At 44.5% G+C, this 14425-nt stretch overlaps 1 protein-coding gene across 3 annotated transcripts in view; it reads right to left on the bottom strand.

Moving 5' to 3' along the window:
* The window catches only part of LOC135900215 (phospholipid-transporting ATPase ABCA3-like), a 661060-nt gene that overhangs the window by 85804 nt on the left and 560831 nt on the right, over positions 1–14425 (bottom strand). For all 3 annotated transcript variants that reach the window (XM_070536864.1, XM_070536866.1, XM_070536865.1), the window contains 2 exons: positions 11280–11522; positions 2662–3140 (listed from right to left, as the gene is read on the bottom strand). In XM_070536864.1, the coding sequence (XP_070392965.1) occupies positions 2662–3140; positions 11280–11522 (722 nt within the window). The remainder of the gene's footprint in view (positions 1–2661; positions 3141–11279; positions 11523–14425) is intronic.

Raw genomic sequence — 14425 nt, 5'->3', positions numbered from 1 at the left:
GCAAAAGAAATGTAGCCATTTTGAAGCGGTACGCGTGCAATATTTGCAGTATGGCACTAATGCGCGCTCTCTCAACCTCCGTAGCAGGCTATTTGCGCTCGAGCATTGTTAGCTGTTCTGCATTGGGCTGAAGATACGTGTTTTCATGTTTTAATTGTGTATGGAGGCGTTACCATAGAAAGTTCCTTGTTTCTTAGCATTTATAACACTGCTTCCTTAACCAAAAAATACGCATTACATAAAGGAACGCAGCATCTCAATTATAAAGCTTTGCAGGCTCCAGTATTGCTTATACGAAGGAAGGTAGCGTCTACATTCGATAGCTTTGAAGCCTCCAGTATCGCTTACCTTCTGTCAGTCATTATACGTTTTGCAGGAATCTCCACCATTTCCTCAAAATGCACTGTACAGCCAAAGGACATCATGCATACTCAAGGGCAAATTTCCAAGTATCAGAAGAAGATTGCAAGGCTTCAAAGACAGCACGTGAAGACCCCCAACACAAAGTGCTTAAAGCGACACTAAAGTGAAAAATGATTTCTTCTGCATGAGTAAATTACCGTTCTCCAACACCAAAAACACCACTCTTACAACGATAAGACGCTTGGTAAGCCAGAAAAAGCGCAAGAACGAAATACGGGTGGCGACGCCTACTTATGTTCCCGCACCTGCGGGCTGTGACGTCTTGGATTTTGATGGCATCTTCTAGGGCCTACTAATTATATATAGCGGTGCAGATTGACTACATTGTGTTCTAAAGGAACCAAATATGAAACATGAGAAGTTTCGGGAACCTTTATTCAGCCAACGCGGCCCAAATATGAAAACATACTTTGGAATCCCTGACGTCACGCTGACGTACCGACGCTGGGGTTTCGGCGCGAAATTCGAATAATACTACTTGGACCTCCATTTTCACATCTAATAATCAAACTATTGTTTTGAAACGACTGCCTGCAGGGTTCTCAAACAACGCTTCATTAGTCTAAACTGATTTCTTGTTTCGCTTTAGCGTCCCTTTAATTGCAGCTGTTTAATGACGGACACACTGGCTTACACATTCGAAATGAGGATGTTGGTGCGTGCTCAATTATTTTTTCAGCCATATTATTTCGGCACGCTACCATTCACATAATTTTGCTGCCCTAATTCAACCTCCTTCGCAGAAGTACAAGAAAAAACCTCATATTTTTTCCTTCTAAAACAACCTTATTTTGAGCAAATTAATTGCTGTCGTGTACGTGCAGCTTTTTTTTGTCATTATCTCGATAGCTGCAACACATCTTCTATGTGTTTTGCTTGTGCGGAGCTATTGCCATCACGCCATTATCGGACTATTCTTCATTATACCGGTGTCACACGACCACTTTCGGTCGCGATCAAGTCCGATCCGGGTTGAAATTCTCGACTGCTATTGGCTCCATTGCGCAGCTTGCGCGAAAGAACCAATCGCGACCGAGAAATTTCAATCAGATTAGGCGTGATCGCGTTTAAAAGTGCGCTGACTGACACCCGTATTACTTGCATTTCGCTGTTTCTTCCCGTTTTCTTGTATCTGCCTCTTACAATCTTGCTGCAATAAATTGTCTGCTATTTTCGTGTTCTTCGCTGTGCAGCAAGTTGATCTATATTTAAGGAACACAGCACATTTATTTTCGATACACCTTTTGGCGTGAGTGACTAGACGTACATTATCATAAGCGATAAAGTTCTACTGCCCGAGCAGTTGGCATGATTATTGCGCTAAGTTACAGCTTGAAACAGCAAATATGAATTTAAATGAAACTAACATGAGTGAAACAGCTTTGCGCACTCGTCGTCACAATATACAATACGCGGCACGAGTGCCTGCCTGAAATCACTCGATTTAAGCAAAGGTATGGGTCACAAAAAATTACAAGAAGCGAAACTGAAATTTGGGCCTCCGAAGTTCGGCGGCGTGCGCGACCATCTTTGAGGCTGGTGCATTTCGCCGATTCCACTAGGTGCGCTGAGAGCCAAAGTTGGCCGCACGCACCTATGGGAGTGTCCACTCTTTACGCTTATTATGTTACCCTATAGGGGCACCAGCAATAATTCTAAAACCTTCGATTGCTCATGCTTAAAAGCGCTTGACCGGCAGATCAGATTTCGGTGATCGCCGACCGTGCTTGCGCTATTGCTGTGCTTTGGGTGTAGCTTGCTTTCGTGGGCACAAGTTCGCCCAATAAGAAGTGAGTTTCGTCATTAACATTTTTACAGCTGTATTATTTACCGTCAGTGCTACGTGATTGTGTTATCTAACGAGGAGCTTAGCTTTACATGATTATCCATACCTTGTACTTTTGTACAGGTAGCGGAGTCAGCTGCCAAGGCCCTTTATGGTACGCCAGATACCGCAGTCTGTTAATAGGAATAAATGTAGCTGACGTGTATCAAAAAGAGCAGTGGACTCAGAATGAAGCCTTGTTGGGCTCTAGAGGAAGTGTGTAAATACTCGGAGTTGGCATAAATTACTGTTACACATATTATATGGCGCGATAGGTGAGCCGCAATATAAGAACTATTATAATAACTTCATTTTTTTTGCATTCTTCATAGGTGTCGATTGGAACACAAACGCATTTGTTGCAGTTTGCGAACGTCCGTTTCGAAGCTGGTGGCGCGCACAAGATACATCACCTTCCGAGGATCCTTGGATAGCACTGCATCCCTCATGAACGCTTCACCGTACGTCATGTTGGTGAGGCCGGTAAGCATTCGAAACGTTGTGCTCTTTCCGGCTCCGTTGACTCCCAGCAGGCCGAAGCATTCAGCTGGTCGTAGGGCGAATGAGAGTTCTTTCACAGCCTGCAGCTCACCGAAGGTTTTGTGCAGCCTTCGGGCCACCAGGGTGCTCTCGCCAAAACTCCTATTCTCGCATATTCTTTCCACGGCGATCCACTCGGCAGCCACGTCTTCGTCTTCGGACATGGCTGCCTTTCCGGGTGGCAATGTGCTCTGTTGGTCGAGCGAACAACCACCTGACACGCGGTAGAGAAGGTAGAGAAACATCACGCCGCCGAAAACGAGCATGAACAAGATGTCATAAAGAATTCCGTGGGGTGAAGTAGAGACAGCTTGAACCTCGTACCATGGTTCTTTTGTCTTCTTTCGGAGTACTGCAAGGATACGCGAAGAGAAGGAACGCGTTAAAAATGGAATATTTTGGAATTTCATCTCAATTTTGAATGACACAGTTCGCACACATCTCACTCCAAGATATGAACGATTGCATGGTTGTCAATACCTCACAGTAATAAGCTCACGAAACAGAGCGGCTTATAGCTAGGATATCAAGAAGCTCTTTGCGTTTCAGAAACTTCAATACATCGACGTGAGGCTTTATTGAGAAACATGATTCGTGCTATCAGCTCACCTAGCTTTTGAATCTCGCAAATATACGCGTATTTATTTAATTAGTGGGAATTTAATTAGGAAGCTCGTGATCCGACGAACATCGCACAAGATAAGCCCGATTAACTGCATTTCTTTCCATCACTCGTCCATTGGTGAATACTTGAACTCTTTTTGTGAGCCCCTCCTCAGAGTGCAGCTAGTTTTTGACATTTCTAAATGAGATTCCTCGCGCAGAATGTTTATTTATACCCAGTCCCATCTTGATAACGTGATAGTTCAGGAATGAGCTCAGTTGAATAAGTCATGAAGATTCCAAATGCAAACGGCATCAATGTAGCTACAGGAAAGCTCTTATCCAATGTATTTATAGTTATCTAAATTAGACGGTATCTTAAGCGTGATGGGAGAACTCAAACTTTGCAAACCCTGCTTTTCTGCCTGTTTCGCGGCGTTATGTAAATACTTTAGGTTTCCCCGCTGCTCTGCAGTACCAACGGTGGTATAAATTTTTTATTTGGAGAGAGAAAAGTTCCAGTAATGGTTGGAGTCTATGAAAAGTTTGAAGAATGTAGGCTGATGCGCTGCTCTGGAAATAAGTACTGATTAATTGTCTTGTTCATAAAACTCCACGCGTTATGGGAGACTCGTAGCTGGTTTTCCTGCGCTTCTCGGTGGATAAGACGGCGCACTTACTCTATATTCACTTCATATAGGGAGCAGATTGTCGGTATATTAGGAGTACAATGTAGAATAATACAATAATTGTGCTCTTTGCAAAAGACTACTTACACAGATGTTCCAAAGACTTGAAGTGCCTTTAGCGATCTGCGTAGCAAATTTATCCGTTCCATAAAGTAAAAATCTCAAGGTCATAACCGGCATATAATGATTAATGGGGGCGCAATGTTTCAAAAGTCCCAATTAGGTGTGACTTGCATGGAGCAAGGCAAGAGACATTCTGCATGATTATTTGTGCCATGCAAAGCATATCTTAAAGGTGCAGACGACCCAAGTTTGTGGGCGGACTTTTTTGTTATAAAGTGCTATTATTGAATGTTTTCTACAAGGTTTCTTCATTCGCTTTACGCGTACTGAACAACGAGACGTACTCGTATGTGGCTAGATCGACTCTTCTGGTGGACACGTGGTCGATGACACCGCCACATTGTGGAGTGGGCACTTGGTTCATAATGTTTAGGGTGACGTCAACTACTTGCTTCGCGTAAGGGGGGAGCCACTGCTAAGCTGGGTTAGATCTCTTGGCGCTTCGTTAAAAAAAAGCCCAGGTGAGTGCGACTTCGTCGCGTGTGCTCACATAAAGAGCCCAAAGATGGGGGAGTCCTCTCTGGACGAAGAAGCGTGACGATCAAGGAATGATTAAGCTAGCGGGAGTAGTGACGATGGACTGACACTGATAGCGGGACGGCGACCGCATGACCAGCATGGTGCGACGACGCTGCGACGACATCGCGAATCGTTACGCCTCAATTCACGGTACATTCACAGTTGACACTGCCCTATCTCTGGAATCAGCCCGGGTGTTTCGGAGACAAAACGTCATCCAGACATCATCGCGTACTTGCGCGTGACCTTGCTCTAACCTTGGCTTCGGTTAGGTTAAGAAATGCTTCGCATCGAAAAGTTTCGTAAGTAAACGCTCGAAAGCTTTTATGTATTTATTTATTTAGAAAGACCTCACAGGCCTACGAAGAGGCATAGCGTGCAGGATAGTGCAGAGCTTAGCCTAGGTGCAGAATTTGCAGAGGTTTAGGTAATGTGTGCGCGAAACTTTATGATTTGTTACGTAATTTAGGGCTTTGAAAATAATACCATACTCTTTTTCTTCCCATTCTCTTGCACACGATTTGTTACATAATTTAGGGCTTTGAAAATAACACCATACTCCTTTGCTTCCCATTCTCTTGCACATATATGCGAGGTGATAACGGCATTCTTGGTGAACGAAACGAGTCACCTAGGCACATGTCACATTGTGTGGTTTAAATCTGTCCTTTCTCATAAATCATTTATTCGTGCTCTCCATAGCGTAATACGAGTCTTTTACGAACGTTGCAGAATTTAACTGGCACTGTAAGGAACGAAGCAGAAACGGAGCTCCAATTCAGAGAAAAGGGACTCTGCTGGCGAAGTTTCAGACGGGTCACTTATATACAGGTAACGTTCTAAGTTTTTGTTTCAATTACGGACAACTGCAATTTGTAATGCAACCTGTTGAATGATGCAGTCCCACTGAAAATCGGGCCGTGGTTCTACAAAGTTGTCAATGTATGTTGCCTTTGTTTGCGGCGACGCTTCCTGCGTGATAACTTCTTTATCAAAACTCAAACTCGTTGACGTAAATGTTACCCAAATCACATAGTGTTTGTGCACCTTATTGCCTACCTTCTGCGTCGTACTAAGTCTTGGTCTCGCGCGGCGTGTTGTGGCCGTCGATTGCTGAAACGTGACACTTTTCTGGTTCGGTGGTATCTAGGTTCTGAGTTGCTATGCCTTCCATGTAATAAAGAACTGCATTGTTGACATAGAGTATTACGCAATGTTAGACTGATTTAATAAGGCGAACGCCTTACATGTCTAAACATTCAGTCGACCTTCAAAGTTCTTGAGCCAAAACGCGTCCACGAAACGAAAGGTACAAATACTATCATCATCAGTGGCTGATACTCCGCACAGCATCAAAAGTATTGCGAGAGATTTTGCATATAGAGAACACAGGATGTCGGGTTTGGCAACAGATTAATGATTAAGAGGGTCAGCAAGCTCATAAAGAGGGATGACTAAGCGAATTAGGATGGATGACTAAGGGAAGTCGACTAAGCGAAATTAAGGGGGATGTGTACATCATGTGTCTGTCTTCAGTGCATCGCCGCTTGAGCTTTCTCCTTCAAGTCGTCTTAGGGATAATGTGAGACCCTTTGAATTGTATTTCTTGCTTTCAAATGCGAATAATAAGAGAATTGTCGGTGTTCTTTGTAGCACTTGCCTGCTATATATTAGTGGCATTAAAACTTGGCTGAGAAACGCGCTGATAACCTCCTCACACGACAAGGCAAAGCATGGAAATAATCACCCGTCAGGTCGGTTCTTCCTGGTGGTTTGTATGTAGTAATGTGTAAAGCCAACTTCGAGTGCAGCTCTTAAGAGGAAGCTTTAGCTCGGGCCCAACTCTGACGTGGCCTATTCAAATACATGTAAAACCCAAGAACGTTTCTCTGAGATAACTGCTGGACCGATTTTGATGAAATCTTTTGCATTTGAGAAAGAAAGGATAGTTATAGTGACTTTTGCAAGCGAAATTTCCATTTAAGGTTTGAATATTGGTAAAAAGATTTTAAAATATTCGAACATTTGAAAAAAAGATAGAAGCACATAGCTCTGCATCAATAGCTCTGCATCAACAATAGACATCGCGCATTTGTAAACCGCATTCACTAGATAATTGAAAGCGGGCCAATTCAATATGTCATTTTATACCTACGTGAATTTCTTACATTGTGTACAAGGGTTCCGCAAAAGCTTTATTCCCATGTTACTAAATTTCTTGAGCTTCATGTGTAAAATATCAATTTTGTCCACTTTGCATGTACTATTAGATGCAATTCACATAATTGTAATATTGTTTCGCATTGCTGAGTGATAGAGTTGTCACTTTAAGGTTTTGTTTTCTGAAAATTCTTGATTTTCGCCAGTTTTTATTCAAAAATTGACGACCCAAATCACGAATTCGAAACAAACAGTCACTAGATTCTAAGCTTTTCCTTTAAATGCAATAACCCACGCCAGATTTGGTGCAGTGGTTGCCGAGAAAATGAATTCTCTTTTTGCATGTATTCAGGAAGGAGCACCCGAGCTAAAGCTTGCGCCTAAGGCCCAATGATTGATTGAAAACTTTATTATTCCACCCCGCTGGGGTGCCCGCCTCTTAACCTACACGTAGCTAGTGGGGGAGAACGAAGCAGTATCGGCGCGTTGAGGACGGTGAGTCTACACGCCCTCAACGGCCAGGCGGATTGCTCGACGCTGATTGTCTTCAGCTTCGCTCTGGAGCAAGGCCTCCCAGGTTTCTCTACTGTGAATGTTTTCCTTGGCCCCTAGGGAGCCAGCGCATTTCCATATTATATGGTCTAGCGTGCCTTATTGCTTACAAATTTTGCAGAGGGCGTCGTTATAGTCCATCGGCTGTGTTAAGTAGAACCAATGTCGTGATGTATATTTGTTTCCCTGGAGGTGTCGCCAAATGCGAGTGTCATCCAGAGAGAGAAACCGATGCGGAGGAGGAAAGACTCTTCTTTCGGCTTTGTAATGATCTACAATTTCCCTGTACGTGATGATGCTATATTTGATCCCTGGAACTGGCCGCTCTAGAGTTTCCCGGTGGTAGAGTGCTCGGGCGAGCTCGTGAGCGGCTTCGTTGCCTGGGACTTCTTCAAGGGCCGGAACCCAAATAAATGTTATGTCCCTCCTCGGAGTGTTATTGAGTAGAACTCGGATGGCCTCTTCCGATATTCTCCCTTTGTTAAAATTTCGGATAGCTAATTTGTTATCGCATAATATTACTCCCGCTTTTGTACCCGCACAAGCGAGCGCTACTGCAATCTCCTCGGCTGTACAGACGTCCCTCGTGCACGTGGAGTACGCTATTTTAACACACCCGTCGCCATCAACCACCGTCAATACCGCAGCCCCGTCTCTGCCGTAAGCATCCGTTTGTCTGGATATACACGCCCAGAATTCTGATTTCCTCCACCTTGGGAACCTCATTTCCGTTTACGAAAACATTGATGGGTCTGCTGCTCCCAGCGCATCTCCTTTGATGTTTTGGCTCAATGATTAACAGCTCCGATTTCTGTGGCGAGCACGCCAAGCTTCTGCTGGCCGCATACTCTTCCACCATATTCGCCGCTATCTGTACTTTAAGTTCGATGGCTGCGTCACTTCCACTGTTAACCCAGATGTTGATATCATCCACGTACATGCTAAATTTAATCGATTTGATCTTATTGAGTTCCGCCGGGAGACTCCTCATCGCTATGTTGAATAGGAAGGATGATAGCACCGACCCTTTCGGGGTCTCCTTGCTCCCAAGTGTGATGGGAGGGGATTTTACATCCAGAAATTTTATATTCGCCTCCCTCTGTGACAGAAAGTCTTTAACGTATGCATATACCCTGTGTCCCACACCTACATCTTCGAGGCCTACCAAGATAGCCTTATGGCTATCGTTGTCAAATGCCTTGGTGAGGTCGAGGCCTAGGATTGCCCTGGTGTAAGTTGAGTCTTATCGGTCTAGGATATTATGGTTAAGCCTGAGCATGACATCTGTACTGAGCCCTCGCCTGAATCCGACCATTTCATGTGGCCAGAGATCATTCTCTTCCATGTACCTGGTCAGTCTCGTTTGAACAACATGCTCCATCAATTTCCCTACACACGAAGTGAGGGAGATTGGTCGCATGTTGTTCAAGCCGGGTACTTTGCCTGGCTTGGGAAAAAGGCTACGCCCGCCTATTTCCATGTTTTTGGGAGTTCTCATTTCTCCCACAACTGGTTCATGTATTTGGTTAATGCAATGATCGGCTGATCGTCTAGATTCCTGAGAGCTGGGTTCATTATTCCGTCCAAACCAGGGGCCGATCTTTTTCTGAGGTTATTAATCTCTACTCTAACCTATGTCGTGGTGATGGGGTCATCGAGATCTGGGTTGGGAGGTCCCTCGTAGTCCTCAAACACGTCGCTCTCGGCTTTTTCAAGATATGTCTTTTGGAGGTCGGTAATGAGCTTGTCATCTGTGCCAACAAAGCCATGCCTCGCTCTCACCTGGCTCGTACTAGCTAGCATTTTTGAGTTACTAGGATCGATTAGATACCCGAGAAGGCTCCAGGTTTTGGAGAGACTCATATTGGATTCCATCTCATCGCACTTGCTGTGCGAAACTGGGTAAATCGCGACGGTTCATTAAAGTTTTTCTCAACTATTGGTTACGCCTTTGTGTTTCCTAATAAAACAATGACGACGACGAACGCGAGAGCAGCGGCTCGAGCCCAATCGCACGGTAGCACCAAGAGACACCAACGAGCCGTCTGTGTAACAAGACGATGACGCTGGAGCCTTTGCTGACGACGACAGTTCTTCTACACGTGGCTCCCAGTATCATGGTCTACACGCTACTGGGAAAACTAGCCCTTAGCACCTTTGCTGTAAGAACTGGCGTGGACAGAGAACAATGCTTTGAATAAAAAGTTACATGCTTTTAAATAAATACGAGGGTAGATCCAGAAATAAGGTTCCCAAAGAGCTCCAGCCACACTGGCAAGTACGAGGCAAAATCCGGCCACACTGCTGTGCGCAGCTGTTCCCCCCACTCTCGATTCTCCCAGGCCGCGCTTCGCTGCGCTGCTCATTCTTGGCTCAGCAGCCGTCCGTCCGATATGGATTGTGCCAATGTTGATTCCGCCAAGTGAGATTCGTTCCGTAATTCGCGTTTTGCGCGCCAAAGAAACTTCGGCCGTGGATATTCATTGTCTGTTGACAGAGGTGTATCGCGACAAGTGTATGTCCGTTCAACAAGTGCGAAAGTGGTGGAAGGAGTTTAGTGCCGGTCGGAAAGAACTGCACGATGAAAAACGGAGTGCAAGACCGTCAGTTTCTGAAGCGATTATCGAGATGGTCCAACGCGAAGTGCTTCAAAACAGGAGGATCACCGTCCATGAACTCATTTCACAGAATCCTGGGAGTTCTTACGGCACAGTGGAGAGAGATTTGACTGAAAAAGTGGGGTATCACAAGTGTTGTGTTCGATGGGTACCGCTGCTATTGACATCAGACCACAAGGAGAAACGCCTTGACCGTGCTCGCCAGGTTCTTCAAAAGTGTCAAGAAAATAGGGAATGATTGTTGGACTCTATTGTTATGGAAGACGTAACGTGGGTGGAACATTTTACTCCCGAAAGAAACAAAAATCCAAACAGCCGCGTCATCCAGAGTCACCAGTCGCAAAGGAGTTCAAACAAACTACTTCTGCTAGCAATGTCACGGCCAGTGTTTTTTTGGTATCGTAAGGGGCTAGTACTGATCGATGTCATGACACGTGGGGCAACAATAAACTCAGACAGGTATTGTGCAGCACTAAGAAAGCTCATCGAGCTATCCAGAACCGCCGGCGAGGACGGCTGGCAGCCGGTGTAACGCTGCTTCACGCCAACGCCCGACCTCACGTGTGCCGTCAAACCCAGGAACTTTTGACGAACTTTGGATGAGCTGTCATGCCCCACCCGCCGTACAGTCCAGACTTCGCGCCTAGCGATTCTCATTTGTTCCCCAAGTTAACGGAACATTTGAGTGGAAAACGCTTCCGGAGCGACGATGAAGTCAAAGAATAGGTGAAACGTTTCATCAACAGGTTTGCGGTGGAGTTCTACGACATTGGGATACAGAAATTGGAGCACAATCTACAAAAAATTGTTGAAACAAATGACGATTATGTAGAAAGAAAGTGCAAAGTTTCATCTTTCCAATGTTGTAAATATCTGTGAGAATAAACAATGTTGTCTATTTCTAAAATTGATGGGAACCTTATTTCTGGATCAACCCTCGTATTTGGATATCACGGAATAACATTACTGGCGGCTTCTCAACAAGACTTTAACTAGAAGGGCTCTGATTTAAACAACAAGCACTTGTTCTTGTTAGTGCACGATAGCTAGGACACCACGCAGGTAAAACTCTTTTAGTCCACATGCAATCGACCTAATATCTTGGACGAAATCTCTTTTAAATTTATTTGGAAAAAGATGAAACACAACGTGCATTTTAATCTACGTGTAGTGGCAGGAGAATAAAGCGCATAACGCATGAGTCAGTGTCATTTAGAGCATACATACCATCGCAGCAAAATTTCAGGGTAGAGCCATACATTTGTGTATCGTCGCAAAATTGGGTGTGCTCAATCGCTAGTTTTTTTCTGCTCTGCAAGTAGTGGCATGCTGCAAGTTCGGTCTCAATATTTATGGCCCGCACAGATGCCGCTGGCAGATCGAACGGAGGAAACAAAAAGAAGGGCAGCCGGACGTTTTGACCTTCCGCAGCTTGAGATGCAAACAAATAGCCGAAGACTACACCGGGACCTGCGAAAAAAGGGAACGTTCTAAGGCGATTAGCATTCTTAGGGTACGTCACACATTTTCCCAGGGCTGGATCTATCTATCTATCTATCTATCTATCTATCTATCTATCTATCTATCTATCTATCTATCTATCTATCTATCTATCTATCTATCTATCTATCTATCTATCTATCTATCTATCTATCTATCTATCTATCTATCTATCTATCTATCTATCTAATCTATCTATCTATCTATCTATCTATCTATCTATCTATCTATCTATCTATCTATCTATCTATCTATCTATCTATCTATCTATCTATCTATCTATCTATCTATCTATCTATCTATCTATCTATCTATCTATCTATCTATCTATCTATCTATCTATCTATCTATCTATCTATCTATCTATCTATCTATCTATCTATCTATCTATCTATCTATCTATCTATCTATCTATCTATCTATCTATCTATCTATCTATCTATCTATCTATCTATCTATCTATCTATCTATCTATCTATCTATCTATCTAATCTATCTATCTATCTAGCCATGTTTTGTCAGGTCGCTGGGTAGAACGGCTGTGAAAGAAGCGCTAAAACACTTGAGAGACGCTTCGGCTTCGCCTTTCAGAATTGAGCGCAATAGCATTCAAGGATCCCTGACTGCTTCTTTCTCTTCCCGACAACTGCAGCTTATGTAACCATAATGTTTACCGGGAAACGTTGGCAGCGAATACTATGCACAAAGGAGAGCTTTGTGGATCTTTTTCTTTCTTTCTCCCACATGGCTGGCGCCGCCGCCGCCGCTGGGTACGCGTAAACGCCCAACCACACGCAGCACGGGATACGCGTCTCGCTACGCGTACACGTAAGCGTACGCGTCTGCATGCGCGTACGCGGGTCATGAAGGGAACGGCGTGCAACCACACCATACGCGCACACGAGCGCGCTTCGCTGCGCGTAGCACAGGGCTGACGGACCAGCGGCCCAGCGATGGCGGAAAAGTTCGTCGTTGGCTTTGAAAAAAGTTCATCCTTAATTTCATTATGGCCTGCCTTTTCCATTTAATTTATCAATGTTAGAGCTAGTATACTGTTTTAAGTTGAGAAATGTGCGCCCTTTGCATCTACACATCCTTGTGGCAAGCGAAGCTACATCAATGATCACCATCACGCGCGATAGCGTCTGCTTAGTTGACAACTGCGCGCGACATCGCACGATTCTGCGGTCGAGATTTTGCTTAGCCGTTTGCTCCACCGGCTTCAGCGTTCTCTGCCCTCAGTGCACAACTTGAGAAAGAAGCTTTCGCTGCTGCTGCCTTTGCAAAGACGGCGGGAGCGCAGAAAGCGTCTGCAGCGACGTTGGTGGGTCCGGCCCGTCTTTCAACGGCGTAAAGAAGAAGGACATTGCGGCGGTGAGTAACTTCTTTCCTTTCGATGATCTCTACAGTGGTAGAACTAAAAGCCAGTGTTTGGACATGGGGACTTATCTTCGCCGGAACAGCAATTACTTATCAGCGTTGTTAAGTGCGCGCATATACGAGACATTAGTGAAATGGTTAAAATAGTAATGCGGCGATCGTACTCACAGCGCGCGAACGCCACATTTCGCAGAACGGCACCGCGTCGTCTGTACAAGGTCCGTTCAGGTTGACAGCACCGATCGAAACGATAACGTGTCGTACGCCAACAAAGGGAACGACGAGATCGGGGTGTACTTCGGATAGCGCGAAAGCATAGGCGAAGATCAGGCTGATTTGCCGCCGGAGGCACGCAGATTTTATATTGGATACGCGGTGACGATACTTTACGCCGTTTCAACAGGCGTCTGTCCAACCCGTGTATGCAGTACAACATACCGTCACTAATTCTTGAGTTTAGGACGGGAATAAGCACTCCATTCTAGTCAACAGACAATTTGTTAATAAAAGAAGTATTTTCCAGACCTTCATATACTAGAACCTATAGGTGTAACAACTGCTGGAATGCTAATTTGGAGCTCCCTTCACTATGGACAGTAGATCATACTGTTCATACAGAGCTTGTGGAGCACCGCGTTGCCCAAAATTTCAAAGATTATGTTTTGTACTAAATTTTCTGATAGATTCAATATTTTATTAGATATCCAGCTTATGTTTTCTTCGTTTGATTCGATATTCGATTCTAAATCCGCTATTCGGCATTAGCACACCCCTACGAAAAACGTTAAGGGCTGCTGGTTATGTTTGTGCCATTAGTATAACACATGGATTCAAGAACACGTTTCTATATGTGTTGGTTGTCATATATGAAGCTTGTGGACGAGATATGAGTTCCTATATTTTCTATCTCTCAGACGTGTGACTGTAGAATATAAAGTGTAATGTAATTAAATTGTGACCTGGCAGATTAAAATGATGTGCGACTGCTTTCGGGAGTTTCTTGACATCGACCGCACGGTTGTTGCTTAATATAACGTTGACTGGCTCTCCTGCTTTGCTGACACAGCATTTGTATTCAAACATATAAACAAAGCTGGGGGTAAAGCTAATCATGACTAATGGCTATGCGTGCGTGTCGGTGAAAAGTGTACAGCTCCTGATACCTGAGCGTGTTTGTGGGTACGGCACGGGCCTTCTGTCAAGTAATAATGCACCATTTTTTACAGATGCAACGGATGCGTCAGGATGACCACGGATTTTTCTACAAGTTCTTTCGCATGAGGCCGCAGCTCTTTGACAAGCTACTGAGTTTTGTCACAGAGGACCTCATACCTAAGCACCACATTCGAGAAATCCATGCAGCCTGGAGAACGACTTGCTATAGCATTAAGGTTTGTAAAGGATAGTTGCCCCTAGAGTAATAATGTGCGATTGGAGGAATACGGAAGAACACAGTTTCTTTGTCAGCTGAAGTATCTATTATTTTACTTATT

Source organism: Dermacentor albipictus, chromosome 4, assembly GCF_038994185.2.
Source record: "Dermacentor albipictus isolate Rhodes 1998 colony chromosome 4, USDA_Dalb.pri_finalv2, whole genome shotgun sequence".
NCBI classification, from domain to species: Eukaryota; Metazoa; Arthropoda; class Arachnida; order Ixodida; family Ixodidae; genus Dermacentor; species Dermacentor albipictus.
The sequence above is the reverse complement of the archived record's forward strand: the minus strand, read 5'-3'. Positions and strand labels throughout refer to the sequence as shown.